Source organism: Dermochelys coriacea, chromosome 6, assembly GCF_009764565.3.
Source record: "Dermochelys coriacea isolate rDerCor1 chromosome 6, rDerCor1.pri.v4, whole genome shotgun sequence".
NCBI classification, from domain to species: domain Eukaryota; kingdom Metazoa; phylum Chordata; order Testudines; family Dermochelyidae; genus Dermochelys; species Dermochelys coriacea.
The window spans coordinates 64133675-64159199 of record NC_050073.1 but is presented as its reverse complement, the minus strand read 5'-3'; the positions used below and the strand labels follow the sequence as shown (position 1 = coordinate 64159199).

The window sequence follows — 25525 nt, the reverse complement described above, 5'->3', positions numbered from 1 at the left end:
AACCAGCAGATGGCAGAACTGAGTATGCGAGGAATAAAATGCAATGGAAAACTTTAAAGATTTAAATCAAAAATGTTTCTGGTGTTTGACTCCTTCTGTTTTTCTGAGGTGAGACATTAGATTCCACAAGCAAGGCTTAGAGCATGACATAACATCTGAATCCAGTTTAGGTGATGAGAACCACTGGCCTGAAAAGTCCTTGGGAAGTTTAGAGATGTGTGCAGTGTTTCCATAATCTTGTGAACTGAAGGGTGAAAGGGGAGTGTCTCATCTTGATTTCCTTCCACCAGAAATAAAGGGAGCCCTTTAGAATCCATTTTTCCCTAGGAGGACTCAGATTTCATAGTGGTGAATACACTTCTGACCACATCTCAGTCTTTCTGAGAGACACTTTTAGCTCACGGATGAGATTTTGTTCGGAATGTAATAACATTTCTATCCAACCCTCAAAGAGATTCTATGGAAGCAGAGGATGCAGAAATACCCAGAGTGGATCTGTGCAGAGTTGTGTAGCCTTAGACACAGCTTTCAGGTGGAACAACTTGCATGCAGCTGCTAATTACTGAAGAGGATGGGAAGCCCACTGCAAGTTCTTCTGGAATCACAACCTCCTCTCTAGCTTAGGCCACTAAGAAAGATTGGATGATCCATGCCATGACTGTAGGAACCAAGGAAAGAGGTTGAAGGCTACACAAGCTTGGAATCCATGAACAAAAACAAAACAAGATAGTAACTGCAAGATGGCTGGAGGCAGACTTCCCACTTGCGAGTTAAGAATAAAAAATAAAGAGACAGGAGAGGACGGACTTCTAAAGGGCATAAAAATACTTCATTGTGATTGATCATAAACCTGTCTGATTCAGTGATGAGGGAAATCTCAGTGTCTGTGCTCTAGCAGACATAAGAGAACAATAACTAGTTTAACACAAAAAATAAAATAAAATAATACTTTGCACTTACATAGGCCCTTTCTTTGATCACTAATTAATTAAAATTTAATCCCCTGTGAGATGCCCAAGTATATTTATGCCAATTTTATATATTGTAAAGCTGAGACAGATAGCTGTTAAATGACTTGCCCAAGATCAATATAGTAAATCAGGCCTTTCTACACTAAGTGGTTTTGCCAATATAGTTATACTGGTATAGCTATACTTACAAAACCTTCTAGTGTAGACAGTTATAGTGGGTATAAAATTGGTTCTACCAATATAAATTATGTCGGTTCCACTGACAGGCATAAGCTATACCAGCATAAGCACAGTTACACCTATATAGCTGCAACATCTACACTGGTATAGCTACGCCAGTTAAAAACTTGCCCCACTTCTAACCAATATCTATACCAGTAAACTTTGTAAGTGTGGACCATGCCTCAGTGGCAAAGTTAAGAATAGAATCCAGGAGTTCTGATTCCAAGTCTACTGTGCTAATCACTAGAAAATATTATCTACCTAATTATTATCATTACTGGCTTTTCTCTACAAACCCTATGATGCAGCAGACTGCTGTCTCAGTTCAGAAGTCCAAGGGTATTGATCAGCATCTCTTACAATTTCAAAAGTTTACATATGTCTCAGAAAGCAATGCTGAGAAACAAATGGTAAGATAAATAAGATATTCTCTTCCCCCCCCCCCATTGAATTGTCAGAAATTAATTTGTTTCTGTTTTAGGCATAAATCCTTTAGCCTCCACAGCACAATTTCTTACTTATATTAGACAGCATATAGTTCTCTCCAACTGAGATATGGAATGAGATTATTTGTTCTGTTTTTCATTTTTTCCTTCCTAACATTCCAATCACCATATTGCCCATTTCTTGAAGAAAAAACAATCTGAGTAGACAGAAGACATCCATTATGAAATCTTACCAATTCCACTCTCCTCCTTTTAAAACTTGGATAGGCTAAAATAAAAACTTATATTCTTTGGGTGAAATCCTCTCATCAAATCTGCATGGTGAACCTAAGCTGGAGGCTGTGGTTCCTTGGCCTGGTTGTCAAGATACTAGGTCTGGAACTGCTGGGCTGAGTCAGAGAGGTCGACTAGAAGTGGCACTGTGCTATACAACAGCAGAGCTAGTGATACACCAAAAGATGAATCTGTAACCTTTCAACAACAGCTTCTTCTCTCAGATCAGTGTCTGCTGCTACTGAAAGTGCAGGTCTGCTTTTGCCTGCGACAGCAGGCTTCTTCGGGTATGTCAACAAAGCAAAGAAAAACCTGTGTTAGGCCCATGCCAGCTGACTCGGACTTGTGTGGCTCGGCCTGCAGGGCTGTTTCATTGCCATGTAGACTTCTGGGCTTGGGCAGGAGTCTGGGCTCTAGGGCCCTTTGGGGTGGGAGGGTTCCAGAACTTGGGCTTCAGCCCAAGCCCAGAAATCTACACACCAGTGAAACAGCCCTGCAAGCCAAAGTTGGCTGGCATGGGCCAGCTGCAGATTTTTCTTTGCTGTGTAGACATACTCTTAGGAACACTGTGCCCAGATCTGTTGTTAATCTGATGCCATTGTCAACACTTTCTCACATGTATGAAGCATCATCATATTACATACCTCTCTGTGGACATCTCATCTTGCTCCCCCATCAGTTTAGTTTACAACTCAAAAGTGCTCTCCAAGTTTTTAAATGCTTTCATGGATTCACTACAGCAAACTTCATGTATCTTCTCTCTCTCTCTTTCCTGCATCATCTTCTGATCTAGTACTGACCCTCTGGCTCCTCACACAATCTGGCCACTTTTATTATAAGTCTCTATCTTCTGTCATCTAGAATAACTTCCCTATATCTCTCCATCTCATAGATGAGGCTTCATCTTATATAATATTTGCTTCCTTGCTTAGTACAAGGAGGTTACTTATCTGTAACTTGTGGCACCTTAGAGACTAACAAATTTATTTGAGCATAAGCTTTCGTGAGCTACAGCTCACTTCATCGGATGCATTCAGTGGAAAATACAGTGGGGAGATTTATATACACAGAGAACATGAAACAATGGATGTTACCATACACACTGTAACAAGAGAGTAATCACTTAAGGTGAGCTATTACTAGCAGGAGAGCGGGGGGGGGGGGGGGGAACCTTTTGTAATGATAATCAAGGTGGGTCATTTCCAGCAGTTGACAAGAACGTCTGAGGAACAGTGGGGGGTGGGGTGGGGGGAATAACATGGGGAAATAGTTTTTACTTTGTGTAATGACCCATCCACTCCCAGTCTCTATTCAAGCCTAAGTTAATTGTATCCAGTTTGCAAATTAATTCCAATTTTCAGCAGTCTCTCGCTGGAGTCTGTTTTTGAAGTTTTTTTGTTGAAGAATAGCCACTCTGAGGTCTATAATCAAGTGACCAGAGAGATTGAAGTGTTCTCCGACTGGTTTTTGAATGTTACAATTCTTAACGTCTGATTTGTGTCCATTTATTCTTTTATATAGAGACTGTCCAGTTTGACCAATGTACATGGCAGAGAGGCATTGCTGGCACATGATGGCATATATCACATTGGTAGATGCGCAGGTGAACAAGCTTCAATAGTGTGGCTGATGTGATTAGGCCCTATGATGGTGTCCCCTGAATAGATATGTGGACAGAGTTGGCAACAAGCTTTGTTGCAAGGATAGGTTCCTGGGTTAGTGGTTCTGTTGTGTGGTGTGTGGTTGCTGGTGAGTATTTGCTTCAGGTTGGGGGGCTGTCTGTAAGCAAGGAACTCCATGAGGTGCTTCCAGAAGCAGAGAGTCCAGCCTGCTTGAGTGTGGCTAGGGAAAGACTGGCAAATACTTTACTTGGATGTGATGTGAGCTTCCCCCAAGCAACAGAGGCAGCATTGGTGTTAATTGCTGACTGAGAAGGAGTGCAGGCAGGAAGCACAGAGTTTGAAGCCCGAAGGCCTGGGCACAGTCCAGTACCCATTCGTGATTCTGGGGGATGGGAGAAGGTTGGGGTGAAGAAAACACACCCTCAAATTTATCTAAACTAATCATTAAAACTACAAGAAACTACTAAAAAAGAAATTCTAAAACTACGTACAACTATCTTATTTAAAAATTTGTCAGAGACAAGGACACTGAAAGTTCCAACCCGGACCAATCGGTGATAAGAAGGAACTGGAGACACAGTTGGTCCACCCCACCTGTTATCACCTTGGATGAAGGCATGAGGCGAGCCACGGCACATGCGCAGACCCACAGACATTACTTTCAAATTCTCCTCTGACTCCGGGCACATGGTGTGCATGCACAACCCTCAGTGGAATACAACAGGGACCATCATTCGAAGAAAAACACTTTATTTATGTCTTCCTCTGCTACTATATACATCTCTGAAGAGAAATTTGATGTACAGTATAAAACAGACTACACCATATAAAGTGCTATTGAACTGTGCTTTTTAATGAGACTAAAATACCACAGTCCCTACTGATTTTTTTACAATCTAATGCTTCTATCTCTTATGTTCCCCACCTATACTAATTTTTGTGGAAGGGAAGAAGTTAAATAGAAACAACTATAGATTTTTTTATCTACAAATTCCAGTGCATTCTTTCTTCATGAAGATGGGACTAATATGAGAAAAAGAAGGGAGCACTGTTGCTTTAATACATGGAGCTGGGGAATAAAAGAAATACCAACCTCAAAACTCATTGATATAGACCACTCCTGACTCAGAAGCCCCTCCTAGTCCTCATTATAGCAGAGCAAGAGCTCTGTGATAGTTAAGTTTAAGACCAGCTTTCTGTTTAAAGCTCAACTGTTCTAAGTGCTCCAAAATTTGTACAGTTAATCAGACTGCCTTGAAATTTGGTGTGCTTCATGGGGGCACAAGGTATGGTCAGTGATCCAAGTTTAGGACCATTTGACCGTGGGGTTCCCAAGATACAGCCTCCTGAAAAACAAATCTTTTCTTAAAGTTGTTACATTCTGACAATGTTTTTTGCTCACAGAAAGTGATCAAACTACAGCTCAGATCATTGCACCAAGGTCTCAGATGCTCAAGGGTTACCCAAACACAGTGCATGGCACCCAACAGCCCTTTGGGAGAAAGGAAATTAAAACCACTGATCTAATAGATTACACAGAATATGTGCGGAGAGAGAAGCTTACTATCCAGAAAACTACCTTTGTATCACAGGACTTCAGTGGCTTTCAGGATCTGGGTGGTTAGGAATGACAGTAACACAAATTTAAACATCTGAAATCCAGAAAAAGAATAGTTGAAATATACATCACCCTATTTGGTGGTGGTGCTAGGTTGACCAGAGTATGTGGGGGTGTAGCCTGGTTTGGAGGAGGAGTGGACTGGAGGGCATGGACCTGGGCATACCTGGGGAAGCCTGGCTGAAGCAGGGGCAGGAGTACCAATTGGGGGTGGACAGTGGGAGTGAGGGGTCCAGCTCAGTGTGCAGCATGGGATACATAACCCAGGTAGCATGCAATCCTCCAGTAAGCTGCTGCCTATGATATGTATACACAACAGCATGGAGCAATGTCTTACATGTTAATAGCTTCTACAGTGCCAACTAATGGCTTAATGGGATGGGAAGGGGAGGGGGAGCTGGAAATGTTGGCTGTGGGGAGGGGGCTACCTGTTGTAGGGAATGGTTGGGCAGCGGATGGAGAAGGAGAGGCATACCATTCTTCTCTCACACACTTAAAGTTACTGTAACAGCCATGTAATAAAACTGATGCTTTTGGGACATGACTATGGATGAGATTTCACTTCCTGCCCTGTTAGTAACTACACACAACAAACATTTCACAGCATGACCATTATCATAATTCCATTATAACAACAGGAGGAGGGAGGAGCACTAAGGAATCACATAAGCAACCATGTGACCTAGTGGAAAAACCACTGGAATTGGAATATTCCTAGCTCTACCACTAGCCTCCTGGGTGACCTTAGGCAAGTCACTTCACCTCCCTGTATCTCAGTTTCCCACCTGTAAAATGGGATAATAAATAAAATTTGAGATCTACTGATGAAAACCCTATGTAAAAGCTAGGACTTGGTCTACACTTAAAAGTTAGGCTCACATAGCTGCATCGGTCAGGGGTGTGAAAAAATCACACCCCTGACTGACACAGCTATGCTGACCTAACCCCCAGTGTAGACCCAGCTGTGTTGACAGAAAAATGCTTCTGTTGACGTGGCTAACAATTGGGGAGAAGGAGTTCCTACACTTATGGAAAAACCCCTTCCATCAGTGTAAGCTGCGTCAATGCTATACAGTTATGCTGGCATAGCTATGCCAACATAGCTATTCTGGTATAGCGGGGTGGGCAAACTACGGCCCGCAGGCTGCATTCAGCCCACCAGCTGTTTTAATCAGCACCTCAAGCTCCCGCTGGGGAGTGGGGTCTGGGGCTTGGTCCGCTCCGGCACTCCAGCTGGGGAGCAGGGTCAGGGGCCGCTCCACGCAGCTCCCAGAACCAGCAGCATGTCCCCCTTCTGGTTCCTATGCATAGAGGCAGCCATGGGCCTCTGCTCCATTTGTTGCCCCCACCCCAAGTGCCGCCCCCGCAGCTCCCATTGGCCGGGAACCGTGGTCAATGGGGTTGCAGGGGCAGTGCCTGTGGACGGGGCAGAGCACAGCAGAGCCACCTGGCTGCACTTCCATGTAGGAGCTGGAGGGGGGACAAGCCACTGCTTCCGGGAGCCGCTTGAGGTAAGAGCTGCCCGAAGCCTGCACCCCTGAGACACCCTCCCACGCCTCATCCCCTGCCCCTGCCCCAGCCCTCATCCCCCTCCCACACTCCGAACCCCTCAGTCCCAGCCCAGAGCACCCTCCTATACCCCAAACCCTTCATCCCCAGCCCCACCCCAGAGCCTGCACCCGCAGCCGGAGCCCTCACCCCCCCTGCACCCTATCCCCTCTGGCCTAGCCCAGAGCCCTTTCCTGCACCCTGAATTCCTCATTTCTGGCCCTACCCTGGAGCCTGCACTCCCAGCCAGAGCCCTCATCCCCTTCTGTACCCCAACCCCAATGTTGTGAGCATTCATGGCCCACTATACAATTTCCATAACCAGATGTGGCCCTCGGGCCAAAAAGTTTGCCCACCCCCATGGTATAGTCTCCACAATGTAGATGCAGCCTAGATCTTTTGATTATTATGTAGCCACAGTAGCATATCAGCTGCAAGCCTAGGTAAGAACTACAACTACCTAAAGGATCACCAACGCCCATCAACAAATATTTCTCTGTTTTAAAAAACTAGGAAATTAAATGGCAAAAAACTTTGTTAACATGGAGTTAAGGTTGCCCAATGATAGCTCCTGCCCTTCCACAACTTCTAAGTTCAGCAACTTAGACTTTTGAAAACCAGGAAATTCAGAATTAAGATAAATGCCCACACAACCTTAACGCTGCCCTCTCTGAGCAGTACACAATAGCCATAACACACACATTTGCACTTTGCCTTTTCACTGTAATAGACAGGTGCTACTTGTGCTTGCCCTAAGCTCAAACACTACGCCTGGAGCTCCAGCACCATACTTGTAAAATTTACCACTTCAAACCCTTTACAACCTCTTCACACTTGCACACAGGATTCCACCTGGCTATACTTTCCCCTACCCATCATTTAATCCACTGACTGCTCTCATGTCCCACCTTACTTCTGACAATACCCTTAGCAAGACGACCCCAGTGCTCTGCTAGTGACACAACGTACACAATTCTGTACTGAAATGATGCAGACTGGGAACCTCAAGGTACACATGCACATCTTTCTTTTGACAACACACATAGTGGGATTCAGACCCAGATCTTCCCATACCATAATCCAGAGGTTCTCAAACTTCATTGCACCACAACCCCCTTCTGACAACAAAAATTATTACAAGACCCCAGGAGGGGTGACCTAAGCCTGAGCCCGCTGAAGCCCCCCCACCCTGGGTGGTGGGGGGTCCAAAGCCAAAGCCCCATTGCCCCAGGCTGGGGGCTGAAGCCAAAACCCAAGAGCTTCAGCCCCATGCAGGGGGCCTGTAAACCTTAGCCCCACCACCCAGGGCTGAAGCCCTCAGGCTTTGGCTTTGGCTTTGGCCCTGGGCCCCAGCAAGTCTAAGCCAGCCCTGGCGACCACAGTTTGGGAACCACTGCCATAATCACAGCTCTGTGAAACTCCTCAAACTATCCCCAGATCTCCTTGTATCACAAACACACCTCTATCAACCTGTCCCACCTATTGCCTCCACTGTTCTCAACATATACACTTAAAACACTGAAAGCAACTGTAGTGCATGCAGACAATTTCCCATGGCTCTTGCTATCTCCGGGGGGCAGAGCTAAGGAAGGGCATGTGTCACCAGGTAATCTTAACTCTCTGTTTTTCACCATTTAAACTATATAGTACTGTCAACACTGCTGGCACGGTAGCTATGCTGGAATTGACTGCTCCATCTCAGCTGCACGTCACTCCCCTGTTGAGATTTCAAATGCTGTGTCCCATAAATTAATAAAAAGAAAAGGAGTACTTGTGGCACCTTAGAGACTCTAAGGTGCCACAAGTACTCCTTTTCTTTTTGCGAATACAGACTAACACGGCTGCTACTCTGAAACCCATAAATTAATGTTACTCAGAGCAGAAGTAACTTTAAACTGTAGGTTTATCTAGCCTCAGTCACATCTGTTTGGAGAGAGGAACATACCATTCTAAGCAACTCTTTTCTGATTTCTCCCTTCTGCCAGGTTACACCCTATTTCTGTATACCTCTATCTTACGCAGAGGGATCACAGAGTGAGAGGAGGGAAGGATATAAAGTCAGAGTAAAGAGTGTTTGTGATAGCTCTGTATTTCCATATTTTCTAATATATCGCGTGATGGAAGCTGGGAGGGATGGGTATTTTTATAGATTTACCGGAAGGTAAAATTTTCTGAGTTTACAATTGTTGTCGTTTGAAAACAGCAATGTTCTTTTAAGGTGCTTTCCCCCTTTAATTATTAATACAAATGTACAATCTTAACTTGAGATTAAGGAAGTTTTTGTTGTGTGACCTAATATAAATGCACTTTAAATGAAATGAAATGAAATAACTGCTTTTAGAGAATGTTTGTTACATCATTATAACAAGCGGTTAATGTGACTACATGAGATACTCACAACATTAGAATCTTTTTCTGGCAAATGTATTAAAAATTATAGAATGGGTACAGCATGTATTTACTGTTAATGGAGAACTGTTGCATTTATAATAATAGTATTACAGGATCTCCTGCTGTCATAGAATGATGGTAAAGTAGCCCAGGTATTGTAATATTTTTCTTGAGTGCAGTGGACATGTCTCTAAACATGCAAGACCAGGGTTTTACTTGACCCTAATTTCAAAAGGCCTGAAGAGATGATATCCTAAGCTTCTTTCATCTTCAAAATTTCAACTCTCCATTTTCACCTCTATAGTCACCAAATTCCTTTCTCCTCATGGTTGCTTTCATCCTTCTGTAACAATGACTGAGGTGGAGACTATAATATAGCCAAAAGGATGGCCAAGTCATCGCTTTTCCTTCTAGAAAGTTAGAATCTACTGGCTTCATAAAACAAGATTTTGGATTCTGTTGCAAGGCCAACTGACAAGCAACTGCAGATCACACTTTTAGTAGCATATTTTATTCAGTGTTTCTGAATCTAGATTTTACAGAATAGCTAACAACTTCCAGTAAGATGTTAATTAGGTCCCAAAGGAAGGTTTTTCATAACTCTTACCTACATATTATGCCTTTCTAATTAAGAAGCAATCCAAGTAAATTAATACACTGAAAATTATAAAATAATATATTTTAACTCAATCACACAGAGAGGCTTTATTGCTGAAATAGAAGACACTGTCAATTTGACAGTAAAAGGTTTGCTTTACTTTAAAATGAGAAATCATTGGTGCTAGTTTGCTTAAAACACATATTACTTATATAGCTGAATTTTTATCTTAAACAAGTTGAATACTAATTGCAGTGAATGTGGAATGTATTTATATATACTTTTTTCCTTAGTTCCAAGATGGTTTCATTATATACAAAATATACCTCTGAAGTTAAATAATTTATTAGTTCCTTCTCCAGCAGAGAAATGTCAGAAACATTAAAAGCATAAGATAACACTATTTAGAAAAGTTCTGATTTTCCTTTCCAAGGGTTTACTATAGCTCATTTAAAAGAGCTGCACTTTTCCAAACTGGATATCTGTTTTGGAAGATTAAAAAAATGAATTGTTCTGTTTTTTAAACCCAGAGAGGGATCCCATTACAGTAACTCCTCGCTTAATGTTGTAGTTATGTTCCTGAAAAATGTGACTTTAAGTGAAACGATGTTAAGCAAATCCAATTTCCCCATAAGAATTAATGTAAATGGGGGGGTTAGGTTCCAGGGAAATTTTTTTCACCAGACAAAAGACTATATTATATATATATGTACAGTATAAGTTTTAAACAATTTAATACTGTACACAGCAATGATGATTGTGAAGCTTGGTTAAGGTGGTGGAGTCAGAGCGTGGAAGAGGGTAGGATATTTCCCAGGGAATGCCTTAGTGCTAAATGATGAACGAGCACTCAGCTGAGCCCTCAAGGGCTAACACATTGTTGTCAATGTAGCTTCACACTCTACAAGGCAGCACAAATAGAGGGAGGGGAGATAGCATGGCAGACAGAGACACACACCGTGTGTGTGAGAGAGAGGGAGAGATGTGCACTGCCCCTTTAAATACCCTGACCTCACTCTAAGTACATTGCCTTTTTAAGTAGATCAATAAGTTGAAACAGCAGCTGCTACTAGCAAGCTCCCTTCATCATGAGCCCTGTCATGTGCCCCCCTGCTCCATGCAGATGGGGTAAGCAGGGTGCAGGAGCAGGGGGACACCCTGACATTAGCCCCCCTCTTCCCCTCCTAACTCCCCCGCCCCCCGCACAGCAAGTAGGAGGCTCCCGGGAGCAGTTCCAAGACAGAGGGCAGGAGCAGCACATGGCAGTGGGGAGAGGGAAAGCTGAACTGCAGGCAATTGATAGCCTGATGGGCAGCTGCCACACAGGGAACTTAGGGGCGCGGGGAGCTGATGGGGGGCTTCCAAGCCCCCACCAGCTAGCTCCAACAGCTGCTCTTTCTGCAAGCAGTGGATAAAGCAGGTGACTGCCAAACAACGTTATAAGGGAGCATTGCACAATTTTAAACAAGCATGTTCTCTAATTGATCAGTAACTTAACAATGAAACAACATTAACTGGGAGGACTTTAAGTGAGGAGTTACTGTAACTCTAGTTTTTCTCTGTCATGAAAGTGCACACATATCCAGGCACTCAATCACATGAAAACTGCTTTTATACATTAACAGTGCTGGTTTCATCAGCAAACTTGGGGCTGGATTTTGAATGCCTTCCAAAAGATCTAAGATTTTTCAGATCTGGAGATGTGGTCAGGTAAAATATAAAGTTAGAAGCCATTTGCAAACTTCAGATCCCGGTTCAGATATTAAACACCCCAACATTTTGGTGTTCATAAGTTGTAGTTTGAGTTCATTTTTAATTTTTAAGTTACTGCTCCTCTACACATCTATTTTTGTTTTAACTGTGTGTGCTATAAAAATGTAAAATATGGACCTTCAGTGGCAAAACATTAAGGGCCAAAACTTAACAAAAAAAAAAAAAAGGTATGCAAGACCCCAAATCCTGCAATCAGATAGCAGGCCCATTCATCTGTATTGAGCATTATTAAATTAAATGGGGCTCTGCAAAGTGATACACTCTCATGGATTCAGTTGTAGGACTGGCATTAAATTTACACTTGTTGCTCACAACTACTTTATGCCTCAAAAAGAGAGAATTTGTGAACAGAAACAGCATTTGCAGGCATAAATTAAGCAGATCTCAGGTTATTTGCAAATGCAGTTAGCATACAAATTCTTTGAGTTGTAACATTAAAACTACTGTACACACAAAACTACAGGTGAAAATTAAGAATCTAGATCAAGGCTCCTTTGAAAGTGATCCTCTGATGAAGTGACACAATCTTTAGGAGCTTGTTGATATTGATGGGTTTCTCATACTCTTTTTTCCTTTCTCAAGATGTAACTTTTTCTCTTATCTATGTTCTCTGTGTTTATGTATTTTTTAAATAAGCTGAACTAATGTTAGCAGGAGTGGGAGCTCTAATAAAGACCAGGCTTCAGCGGCTTCTTGCATTTTTACCACCATATTTAGGCAATGTCCCTTTCAGAAGATGAATCAGAAGGCAGGAGTCTTGTCTACACTAGGGCTTCCACCAATTTCAAAATGGGAAGGTATTTTGTTGTTGTTTTTTTTAACTTCTCCCCACCATCTACAAGCCTCTAGAGATGTGATTAGAGCACAGTTCCTCCTACCCCAATGGTAAATTACTATATGGTCCAGTCTGCAACACAAAATGTGTACATATGCACAGTGCTTAAACATTTTAGAGGCCCAACCTATAATGTAGCATGACTTTGCCTCTGTGGATACAAGGCCAGGGGCAGAGCATAGCTTTCTGACATAGTTATAACACGGTTAGGTCCCAACCACACTGGTAAGATCAAGTCATATTACAACACAGATGGTCACTAACACGTATAAAGCTCCAAGTTTAAAGGGCCACTATCAACTTTCTTAGATTGTAAGCTCTTCAAGGACAGGCCCATGTCTTCAAAAATATTTATATTGTATTTTCCACAGTGGGGCTCTGATTCTGTTTTGGTCTTCTGGGTCCTAATGTAATACAAATATCAGGATTACTGTAGTGTATAGGAAAGGGTAGTATCCCTCTAAATAGTTTTTGAGCCCTCTAGTGGCACTCACCATGTTCAGTGTTTTAAAAGCTATCAAAAACTGGTCAGAGCTTGTACTGACTTGACTGGGAACAGTAGGTGCTCAGACGCCTTTATAATGTCTCAAGTTGGGATCCAAAAGATGGAGGTGTGACAAAGCAAGATATGTCTGTATCAAATTATGAACTCTATTTTGCAGTAGGTGTTGAATTCTAGGATAAACTTGCCATGCCCAGGAAAGGCAATTGCCACCTCGTTGAAGGACTATAACTAAGACTAATCTAAGGCCATTAAAACTGCTGGCCCACCTCCATGGAACAATGTGTTTCTGCACAGAGGTATGCAGGGAGTGACAAGCATGACAGGAGGGAGCTAGAGGAGTGATTCTCAACTTCTTTATCATTGCGGGCCGCACTGGGTGAAGAGCAGCCCGGACCCCACCATGCTGAGCAGCTGGAAACCTGGACCCTGCCAAGCGGGCCAGTCTTTAGCACATAGCTGAGCTGGGCCACACCTGAGTGCTAACTGGGCTGCATGTGGGCCACAGGTTGAGAACAGCTGGGCTAGTACTTCCCAGTGGAGCACAATGCAGAGACACAGAGACCCTACTTAACAGCAAGGTTCTGCTCTGTGCTGGGGGAGGCAACCACTGCCACACATAAGAAAGACTCACAAGAGTGCAAGGGCAAGCAGGACTCTGCCCTATATGAAATGCTGACAAACACTGGACTCGCAAGAAGGGTGAGATCAGACCACGGGTGGGGCTGTCTCAGTATTCTTAGTCCTGGTCTACACTGGTGGGAGGGATCGATCTACATTACGCAACTTCAGCTACATGAATAACATACCTGAAGTCGAAGTACTTAGATCATCTTACTGTGGTGTCTTCACCACGGTGAGTCAACTCCCCTGTCAACTCTGCCTGCGCCTCTCGCAGTGCTGGAGTACAGGAGTCAACGGGAGAGCACTCAGGGGTCGATTTATCGCGTCTAGACTAGACGCAATAAATCGATCCCTGTTGGATCAATCACTGCCCGCCGATCCAGAGGGTAGTGAAGACATACCCTTAGTGTTTTCAGCTATCTGTAATTCTTGACTGCTTGAAGAATAAACTGACTGTGGTTAAGAAACTCCTTTGCTAAGCCAATGTTCCTTGCTTTCCTGTGATGTTTTCCTTGATGAGGTTAAAACCGAAGCATAGGGTGTCCACAACCTCTTGGGAAGCATATGTAAGAGACTGGCTTTGGGGTCTAGGGCAATTGGATGACAGCATCCCACATCCCAAGGAAGGGTGTCAGACAAGTAGTCTGAGTCTTGGAGTTTGCCTTGTAGTCTCTAAGCTAGAAATAGTGACTAGAACCTACCCAGACCCAAGGGGCTTGGAACCGCATGTAAAAAGCTGCATATATCCACTGGATATTTTCCACTTTAACATTACAAACATAAATGTAACTCAAATGTTGACAAAATCCTTTAATATTTGAAAAGTCCAAATGTTCCCCACTATATGAACACAACAGTCCTTTTTCAGACTAAAGAAAATAACATTCCCCCGTGCCTTCCATGATTCAACAGTTATGGAAACAGCTGCAGCATTTGCTGCTGGCAAGGGTCTGAATAGAAATCTGTCCCTATTCTAAGTATCCATCATTTGGCCAGGCAGTACAGGGAAAGTGTGCTAATCAGAAGCCTGATCCCACTGCCTGGATTCAAGAAGAGGTCAAGGAATCTCTTGTTCCCTCTGACAGTTCTAATGCTTCCAGGCTCTTCCTTATGCTGCAGACTGAACAAAACAGGAAGGCAGAAAGCATCTAATTCCCTTCCATATCCTGCATGACCACATATATACAGCAGGAAGAGGGCACCTCTATCCAAAATGTGGATGAATGTGAAAACCTAGTCCTTCCACCACACTAGCAACCAATATGTAGAGGGGGGGTTAGCAACAACCCCTTTCATCTAATACAACAATCAAATTGTGGAGGATGGGCTACAGCCCTATAACGCTCACCTACTCAATCAGTAACAAGGGACGAAAATCCTTTTGCCTGATTTCAAGGAACAGCTGTACCATTATTTATTCTGCAGCACACCAGATCTAAACTTTACAGCATGGTTCCATGATTTCTGCAATTCATCAGTTATAAATCCTACAGCATAATGTAAATTACACAGCAAGAAATGTATGGAAATACATTTAACACCAAACAGTTATATAAAATTCTTTTTATATTTGTTTTTAATATTTAATTGAAGGAAAACCTCTCATGTTTAATGAGTTTCTATGTCTTTCATGCTGCTGCAGAACTTCAAGCTTGCCACAGAATCTAACTCTACTGCATCATAGAAATCAGAAGACATTACATAAGAATTTAGGTCCAGTAAGCCATAAAGTAAATGGTACCCTGCTCATTGGAAAAAAAGTAGGGCACCGTGTATACATAATACCGACTGCAGCTGAATAAAGCTTAACTCTCAACTAAGTCAGGAATTTCAAACATTCCTGTTGGAAAAGGAAAATACAAAACCACCTACTGGATACTCTGGTAGCCAGTGAAGATCCCTGAGAGTCAGACTGTCCAATTTGCTAACTGTACTTGCAATACTTCAGATCTGTGATGGAAAAAACTGAAGCTAAACTGTGCACACACATTTAAGAAATTAGGCCAATCTACATCCTGGGAGACAAAGTAACTCTAAGTAACATTACAGCATTAAGGCATAATTTTTAATCAGTTTATTTCTCTAACATTTTCATATCCTAGTAAATACAGTTCAACTATCACGAGGAACTGGATATTCTGGCATCCCATGAGTTTCACAATACCAGGTATCTGGTACCTGGCACTTTCTAACTGACAGCACATTTACCCATTTCCAAGCACCTGGGGTCCAGATGGGAAGGGGGGCTAGCATTCTATATGGAGATAAAAAAAAGCTTGGTGCTGGAGAGAACACTGATTACTGGTTTAGCTGACAAAATTCTGACATAATTATACCTACAGCACGGTTTGTCTTGTTATCAACAGCCATCGATCCTATTAAACTACTGAGAGAAGCTAGCCATTAAAACAAATCAATATATTTGTGCATGCTTTATAGAAAAAAAATAAACATTAGATATATGATATTTATAATAATACATATGTGTATGCAGAAAACAGAAGACAATGTGGAATTAGTTTTAGTCTAGATTAAACATTTATGGTGTAATGGTGAATGATGAGATGTTTGGATCTATGTGTAATCAATGTTATGTCACACTGCTTTAATAGTCATTGCAAGCTGAAGCTGCTCAGCAAATCTCAAATACCATCTTTGTAACCACAACATAAATTATGAGACACAAAGTATAATTCTGAACGCTAATCTTTTTCTTCCTGGAAAGAAGCTGCAAAAATTGGACATAGCACAGAACAAGGACACAAATTTCCCTATTAACCTTGCCATTAGCAGTTCTTATTGATTGTTCCCAACATTATTTTATCCATTGGAAGCAACAGAATGTTTTTAGATTATTAAGTGTTACAGATACCCAAAGAAAGCACAATGGTGGTTCCTGATCCTATTTTTCTCCACTGAAAGCCTTCCAGGAGGGCCAAATTATATATTCCTCCCCCACAATTCATCAGATATTCCTAAACGATCCCATCTTCACAAATGGAGAGTTCCTGATTTTATTTTTTAAACCAAGAATCCACTTCTTGATTTATGCGCCCATCTTTTCCCACTGAAAATCCCTTGGAGGAACCTGAATCTATCCTCACCAGTAACAGTAGATCTACAGAAGCCCCTGATCATGACTTCCCAAACAACAGATCCCTAAGTGATCTTGTCTATATCCTCTCCAGAAGAAATAACCACTAGGTGTTTCTAACTGTCCTGTCCTCTGAAAGACTAGCAAGTATTTCTGACTCTATTCTTACCTCTTTAGGTGGTAATAATTTATCTTTCTCAAGAAATGTTTCTGACTCTGTTTTTTTGATGAAGTACACCGAGTGCTCCTTTAATAGATCTTCTCAATATGCTTTCACAAGAGGTATTTTATAGCAGCACGATTAGCACCTCCATATTACTGTGCTTTGCAAAGCAGCTATGAACCTTACAACTTAGCAAATGACTGATACAGTGCAGTTGCTTTTATGAAGACGAAGACTTATTCACCTGTTGGAGTTGTGCTTTTGAGATGCGAATGACAGGGGGAAACTTGTTTCCACTGGGAATGACAGGAAGTTGCCTACGGCCAGTTGAGCGGGAAGAGGAGGAATGGCTCTCTGCTGATTGACTCCTGGTTAACCCAGCCTCTTTCTTAGGGTCCAAGTAGGAGGACAGATGGGCAATAGGGCTCAGGGTGCGGAGGATGGGACTTGAAATTCTCGGAGTGGAGAAATGCAGCATGTGAGATGAGTTGAGCTGTGAGAACAACATGGTGGGGAAAAAAGTTAAGTTTTTCAAATATTTTTTTTAACAATTTATTTTTGACCTACTGTCTGTGTAGCTTTCTTACAGTGACAGAATCACATCTCTCTCTCAGGCTAAAAGCTGATAATTTAAGAGAGATATAAATTCAGAAGCCTCCACATTTATCATCCATTAAAAAAATTAATATCACAATAAGAAGTGAGCATCCTTTTTCTCTTTGGCTATCTAGTCCCCTAACTTTACTCATCTATTCAGCAAGCATACATATAGGATAGGTATAAATACTAAGCAAAGAAACTGTTGCAAAGATAATGAATGCATGAAATTGTTGATCACCGCACTTATCTTTTCTACTGTTTAACACAGCAATATTGTTTTTTGACCGGACTATTTTTGAAGATCCATATACAGCATGCTTTACAACTGTGGTGTAACCAAAGCACAATGGGACTGCTGAAGTATCTAATTCATAAGGATAAGCACTGAGGCTAAAAGCAGCGACTTCTGGGAAATTTCCAAATTATGGCATGAAATTAGAGGAACAAACTGAAATGGTGAAGCTATAACAATTGTGGATTCCTGTATTGTCTGGATCAGGACTGAGCTAAAGATTTCATCCCAAATGTTGCAACCAACAGGAAAAAAACAAACCTTGGAAAGAGCTTGGATGGCTATGGTGTGTAGAATAGGCAACGTACAGGAACTGCAAGAACAAAGCCTTTCAGCTTTTGGTACACCTATTCACTTAGGGTAGACAAAGCTCCAATAAAACCTATAGCCCTTGAATGCACAACTCTGAAGCCAACTAAAATCTTTGAAGTCCTAATAAGCATTGAAGCAATACTGTTGAATATCTATTGCTAAAAATCATCAGATGAGATTATTATTTATCTCCTTTTTTGCAATTACTTTTAGACAAAATCAGAAAAGGGGAGAGATATGGAAAAATTTCCTTTAAAGTTTCTTGGATTTGATTTCTTCCGTTCTTGCTATTCTTTTAATTTTCATTGGTATTTGGGAATCCCATTTGTCTTCCTATTATGATTGGATATTGAGAATACTGTGGATGTATTGCACAGTTTCCAAGGAGAAGGTGTTAGCAGCAGCATCATTCCTAGAACTTCAGTACCCATAAAGTAGAATCTTAGAATATCAGGGTTTGAAGGGACCTCAGGAGGTCATCTAGTCCAACCTCCTGCTCAAAGCAGGACCAATCCCCAATTAAATCACAGCTGTCATTCACTTAAAAAAAAACTATGCCCAACGTGTCATAAAAGCAGCATGTGAAGAAGGAAGATACATTAAAATTAAAAGAGGAGGAACTCTAAAATAAAGGAAAGAACATTTCAAAGCCCTACTTCCTGTACCCCTTGCATTTCAAAGGCTACTACTTATGATCATTTTAGTGACATTTCTCAATAACAAAAAAACAGAAGCATACAGAATCACTTTTATAATTGTTCATATTGTGACGGGGCAAGGCCAGATGGCTATGGAAGTGTAGTGGGAGATAGATATATTAGCTCCAGGCTAAACAAATCCCTGGTACCAGGATAAGTGAAATGGCAGCTGCTCCAAGTCAATTAAGACACCTGGGGCCAATTAAGAACTTTCCAGAAGGCAGGGAGAATGCTAGGTTGATTGGGACACCTGAAGCCAATCAGGGGTTGGCTGAAACTAGTTAAAAGCCTCCCAGTTAGTCAGGTGGGAGTGCATGTCAGGAGCTGTGGGAAGAAGTTGCGTGGTTGGAGAGGCTGAGTAGTACACACCATATCAGGCACAAGGAAGGAGGCCCTGAGGTAAGGGTGAAGTGCACCTTGAGGAAGTGAGGGCTGCTGTGGGGGAAGTAGCCCAGGGAATTGTACATGTCATGTTTCTAAAAGGTCAGCTACCATAGCTGATGCTATTAGGGTCCCTGGGCTGGAGCCCGGAGTAGAGGGTGGACCCGGGCTCCCCCACCCCACCTTTGCCCCGCTGATTAATCACTGAGACTGGGAGACAACAGAGACTGTGCAAGGAAGGATAACTTCTCCTCACCTCCCTTGCCGGCTTATGATGAAAATGGCTCAGTAGACCGTGACCCTTGTCTCTAGAGAAAGAAGGGTTACGTGGAGGGTCACAGTGAGCCTCTGAGGCTAGTGAAATCTGCCAGGAAACGTGGGACCCATGGAGGCAAGGACAGAGCTTTGTCACAATATATATATATATTGAAAGTGGATTGCTAAACAAGTGTGACAAGAACAGACATCTGATTGATTAATTTAATGTAAAAGATGAAAGTGATATTAGCTGGTACAGATTGGCCTCTTTCAATACGAATGAAAAAGTTGTACTGTTGAGAGAGCTACTTGACAAATACTACATTTTGAAGACAGCTTTGTTCAGATACCATATAAAGTCTCACTGCATTTGGATACAAGTAGCAGAAATAAGAAAGAACAAGAAAATTAGTTCCCCCATCTGTAATTTTTATTTCTTATATTGGAAGGCACCAAGAGCTCTAGACATTACTCATGGGCTAGACCTGTTCATTCCACCCCAATAGAGTCATCTTAGACTGTTTTTTTTCCTCCTTTGAGTTCACATTTCATGTATTGGGCTGCTATAGCCCTGCATTCTGACCCAGGGAGATTAATTCTAATGCTGAAACTATATAAACTAGGCAGAAAACATTAACATCACTGTAGATGGCACGATTAGTAGAATTAATGGAACTACATCTACAAACTCAATTTTATCAATAACCTTTTAATGTAAAAGGAGGGTTTGCCCAGACCAGTGCTTCCCTTCCATTATGAGAAATAAAAATGACAGATTAAGTAAATTAATTTTCTCTTTCTCACACATGAGCTATACTCCAGGCCAGTGGATCTTATGGTAAGTAGCAAGCAATAAAAGACAATTCCTAAAGAGAGAAGACACATTAAATACAAGTCAATGTAAATCCCTACAGGTAAAACAAAAATAAATAATGTATTTTATTCATTTAGTTTTTGTAATATTAACTTTATTATTAGGTTGAGGTAAGCCAAAAGTATCAAGGGCTGCATAAGTTGAGGAGAGAATGTGAGTCTAACAGAACTTGGGGATATAACTGCAAATCTTAAGTGGCCACACTGTAAATCCTTTTATCCCAAGAATCTGAAGGTATGTCTACACTGCAATTAAAAACCTGTGGCTGGCCCATGCCAACTGACTCAGCTCAGATGAAGGGGCTGTTTAACAGCAGTGTAGACATTTGGGACTGGACTGAAGCCCTGGCTCTAAGACCCTACCAGCTGGTAGGGTGTCAGAGTTTGGGCTGCAGCCCAAACCTGAATGTCTACACCACAATTAAACAGCCTCGCAGCCCGACCCCGGCAACCCTGTGTCACCTGGTAGGGTGTCTAATTACGGTGTAGTCATACCCTGAAGCACCCCTAACAGAATAAACTTCGATGCTCCCAGGAGGGGACTTATTGGATGCTTTGCACACTTAATCTTAATTCGATTTTTCAGAGCTAACATAATGGGGACCTTGAAGAATTTTTCAATACTCCCATGAAGATAAAATAAGGCATCTAACTTTCTCCACTCTTTGGTCCAGTGCTGAGAGATTTTAAAACCCATTTCACATCCAAAAAATGTTTTCCTAATAACAGTTGGAAAAGAAATAGACTGATCCAACTTTCTTATCGTTATCCAAGGTAGCTGTATCTCAAAAGGAGACAAACAAATATGGTGAGGCGTCCACTTAAGGAGTAAAAAGATAGTAAGGGGGCTGGCAGTGGTTGGAGCAGTGGTCAGGCCTTGTGGTTAGAGCAACAGTTGGTAACCAGGAATAGGAGCTCAGGATCAGAGCTGGAGTAACAGGCCAGATGCCACAGCCAAAGTTCAGAGCCGAAGTCAGAAATCAGAGCTGAAGGTCAGAGATGGGTTATCTGGAGTAAGGCAAGGTTGGGGTCAAGGTAGGAGCAGGGCTGAATCTGAGGCAGGAACAAGGCTGGGACAAGGATGAAACAAAGCAAGAACACGACTTGGAACAAGCAGAGTAGGGGTTATCATAGCCGTGCATGAATGCTTTTAGCAGTTGCTGAACTACTGCTCCTTTGGGGTTAAAGAGATGGTCTGATGACTTCCAACCAATCAGGCAGTATAGCCAATCAGGCATCCTAATGCAGGCCAGCTGTATGCCTCAAATTTTGCCATAAGTGCAATACTAACTCAATATGAGGGGCCCCACAACCAACTCCACCCTGTGCCCATTATTCTTGGAAGCTAATCCCAGCAGAAAAAAATTACAATGTTTAGAACAAGGAGCTACTGGCTATTGAGGTGGCTTTTGAGGAGTGGGGCTACCTCCTAGAAGGATCCTAGTTCCTGGTTCAAGTCCTAATGGATGACAGGAACCTGGAGTACATACAGACTGCAAGATGCCTTAACCAATGCCAGATCTGCTGGTCTTTCTTCCTCACTGATTTCAACTTTGTTGTAACTTATGAACAGGGGACAAGAAACAGCAAGACAGATACCCTATCTCACAAAGATGAATATTCTGTTACTATGCTCAAGATGTCCAACTATGTCAATGGGACAATTGACAACTGTCTAATGTCCTCCATCCACTTCTACTCCCCAATGACTCATTTGAAACCCAGATCTGCCAGATCCTGAACTATGGGGGTACCCAAAATGATTGAGTTCCAACTGCAGAATGGCCTCTTCTGTCGTAAGGGTTGTGTTTATGTTCCAAAGGGACCATCTAGGCTTCAGGTATTGAAATTATGCCACAATTTTCCACTTGAGGGCCACTATGGCCAATTCAAGACCTGGAATCTGGTTTCAAGCAGCTTCTCATTACCTCAGAGCTTTAAGGTGGTTTGAAAACTCATCTGCTTCTACTGTTATTTGTTAGTTCAGGACCAACATGAAGGGATGGAGGAATATCCTCCACCAAAGTGAAGTATGAAATGGGAGACTACCAAGAGTGGTATAAAAACTGGTGTGTGAAAACGTGTATCAGGATTTCTGTAGTGACTTTATAGCTATGTCACTTTTGGCAACTCATTGTGTCAACCTTTTCATTGCAGAATTATATTTAGATTGTCCACTACGAGCTACTAAACCACACTCTACTGCTTTGATTTGTGAAGAACTGCCAGTGGGACCAATGAGGTGGCAACCTAGGCTTGGATATCCTGGCACACAAACTGAGGAGCTTGAGAGAAGAAAAAAAAAATCAGGCACACTTTTTTCCTACATCTTCCACGTATTTGGACGGTCTGCTGTCTGAGGCAGGCCAGTGGTACATGTAGACCACTTTGCTGTGTGCCTAAGGAATGCCAGTGGCAGACGGGACTAAATCACAATGACATACTCTGAGCCAGAAGAAATGCAGGCCTACTGACATTAGCAAGTTGGTGATATAGGCCACTTTGAGTTGCTGAAGGAAGTCAGTGAAAAGAGTAGTATAATGGCAGGCTGAGCTAGGGGACACACTCACATACAGAAGGAGCTGATCTGCTGGCATAGGCTAGACATCTCTGCTGCACTGCTGAGAGAAGTCAGTGGAAGGTGTAGTAAAATGCAGGGTAAGGCTCCACTGCATTACTTATACTCTGAGGGAGTTGGAAGCCATGTATATTCAAATATACAGGATCCTCAGGCTGCCTTAACATGAAAGATAACAAGTTGCAACTACTGATATGTGACTCATCTGACATTCCCAATGGTTTGTGATAGAAAATTATCATACTAAAGCTTTCTGCTGTGAAGAGCAGCAAGCCTAAAGCTGTTCTCTCTAAGGGAGGCAGAGTAAACATGGGTCAGAATGTGGTGTTGCAGCAATCCAACAGCATTACTTGGAATTCAAAGGAGGAAGGAAGGAAACAAAACTCAGATTGCCTCCATGCTAGAAAGAGCAGGTCTAGATCATGAGTGATATTCAGATCAGTGGAAGCCTATGTATAAGAAACAATTTCATGAGTTATCAGACAGATTAGCTAAAAATTGGCCAACAGTCCTGACAACTGATACTGAACATATTTAATTTCAAATCTGCCAAATTGACCAAATACTGAAACAAACAAAATGTCATTTTAGAGATTTACTTTTTAAACTACATGATAAAGTGTAGCTATAAGCGAAAAAGTGAATCAGTAAAAATTATAGTTTCAGTGCACTCTCTCAATGATTTCAAAGTCAAATTTGCTCAATTTACAGATCAGGTCAGTAAAGACATCTTTTGATTGTCAGCATCATAAGAACACCCTGAGATCTAAAAATAAAGTGTTCTTTTCCCTCTCAGTTATCTCCAGGATCAATAATACTGTATTTTAAGTCAATGGGATTGTAAGGTTGTAACAGAGCAAAAAATTGGCTCTGGAATCAGAATGCAATTGACTGTTTTGTTGATGATTGAGGCAGAATAGAACCTAGTTAATTTTCTCTTAGCTACATGGCTTCTGAAGTAGTAATAGGAATAAATAATTTTTTTCAGTAAATCCAACAGTTGTGACTTGAAAGCACAGGAAGACCAGTTGAGTAAGAAAGTGGCATTTTTACATAGTTACTTTACTGATTATACAATTGCACTATAACCACTATTGTAACAAACTCATAGTGAGTTATTACATTTATAAAACATGTCAACAATAAACAGAAAAAACGTCATGCAGTTTTAAAAAAATATTCTGGACTGACTTGTAACCAAATGCTCCATGGGTAAGCATGTTCTTCAGTGATTAATAAAAAGACCTCTGATAAGAAAAGGTAAAATTGTATAGCCTGTTTCAATTTTATACTAATACAGTAACAATATCAGAACAGGTAAACAGACTGATCAGATGGGATACAAGCATTGTTTTGGCTGAACAGGAGTTTTTGTTGCAACTTATTAACAGGTGCTTTTTCTCTCTCTCTGTAGATCTATAAAATAGATACAATATTTATAAAATAATAAATCTGACCAACACCTGATTATAATTGACCAACACCCATTACACCTTCACATGTGGAACTTTGTCCTCATTATATTTAAAAACAATACTTGATTACAAAAAATAATGAAAAGTACTTCAAGAAATAAGCTTATATAGTATGACTCCTCTGGTGTGGGTGGCTGAATACACTTGGACCTTCGTCTCATGCCCTTATAGCCGAAAGGTATGCAATTATACTGGCAGTTTTCACTGTCCCCACATCTTGTGATGTGTTACTATTAATCAGCTCTGGGTTTTTTTTCCATGTGTGTGCATTTCCCACTTCTCTTTCTTATATGAAGGTTTCTCCTTCCACTTACCTACTCTACCAATTTTCTATATACACATACTCTCTCTCTCTCTCTCTCATCTTCCCTCCCACAATCATAGCTGTTAAATCACCCTCAATCAATCAGTTCTTCACAAGAGACAGGGACCAAATTCAGAAGCCTGAGGATGTTCAATGACAAGGGGATGTTCAATGACCAGATTAAAAAAAAAGCAATGCTATGGAAATAATGAGCCAGAAATCTGGAGCACAAGTGCAGAAAACACATACCTTCTGTCAATTCTGACACTTCCTACAGTTTTCCACAGGATTATGACTGTTATTATTTGAAAAGCAACACAAAAAGGCTACATAATTTTTTCCAAATAATTTCTGATCTTTCAACTTTGCTACATGGTCTCTACCACAAAACAGATGTGGGGACAGACAGAATGATTTCTTTATTCCCCAAAAAGAAAAGGAGTACTTGTGGCACCTTAAAGACTAACAAATTTATTAGAGCATAAGCTTTCGTGAGCTACAGCTCATTTCATCAAAGCATCTCATGTTGAAATGTTCTCAGAGCAGTGTTCAGAATCATCTGGAGGAAGGAGGAAACTGAGTTGTTTCAGAACTTATATTAAATCCCCCAGACCCAACGTTTTTCCCCCTAGAGCACTATTTCATATTTCTAGATCTGTTTTACCCCGTTTTTACTGACACTTTATTTGGTTCAGTAGTATTATACTGAAATTGTATTCTTGGAGGCAAATTTTGTTCATAGCCACATGTGCAATATAACTGAAATCAGCATCAACAAGAGCAAAATTTGCCCCTTTTCCTGTTTGTATTTTTTCACGTGGGCACACTATCTAAATTAAATTAAAAAACAACTAAATATCAGTATGTTTAATTTAAGGCTGCTATGATTACACAAACAATTCTGATACCAACCTTATCACTCATTTTATCCACACACAAAACTTTTAAATCACCAGCATTCATATGACCTATACTCTAGCCCTGGATTTGCTTTACTAGTTTAGGGCCGGATTTAACATCCATTGAAGTTAATGCTAGTCTTTTCTTTGACTTTATTGGGAATCTGACAGATCC

The 25525-nt window shown here is 41.5% G+C and overlaps 1 protein-coding gene across 12 annotated transcripts in view; it reads right to left on the bottom strand.

The window, feature by feature from the left end:
- TTBK2 (tau tubulin kinase 2) overlaps positions 1-25525 on the bottom strand; it is a 217042-nt gene that overhangs the window by 9148 nt on the left and 182369 nt on the right. For 10 of the 12 annotated variants that reach the window (XM_038405265.2, XM_038405267.2, XM_043517540.1 and 7 more), the window contains one exon: positions 16925-17173. The exons of the other annotated variants lie outside the window; for them this stretch is intronic. In XM_038405265.2, the coding sequence (XP_038261193.1) occupies positions 16925-17173 (249 nt within the window). The remainder of the gene's footprint in view (positions 1-16924; positions 17174-25525) is intronic. 12 annotated transcript variants of the gene reach the window in all.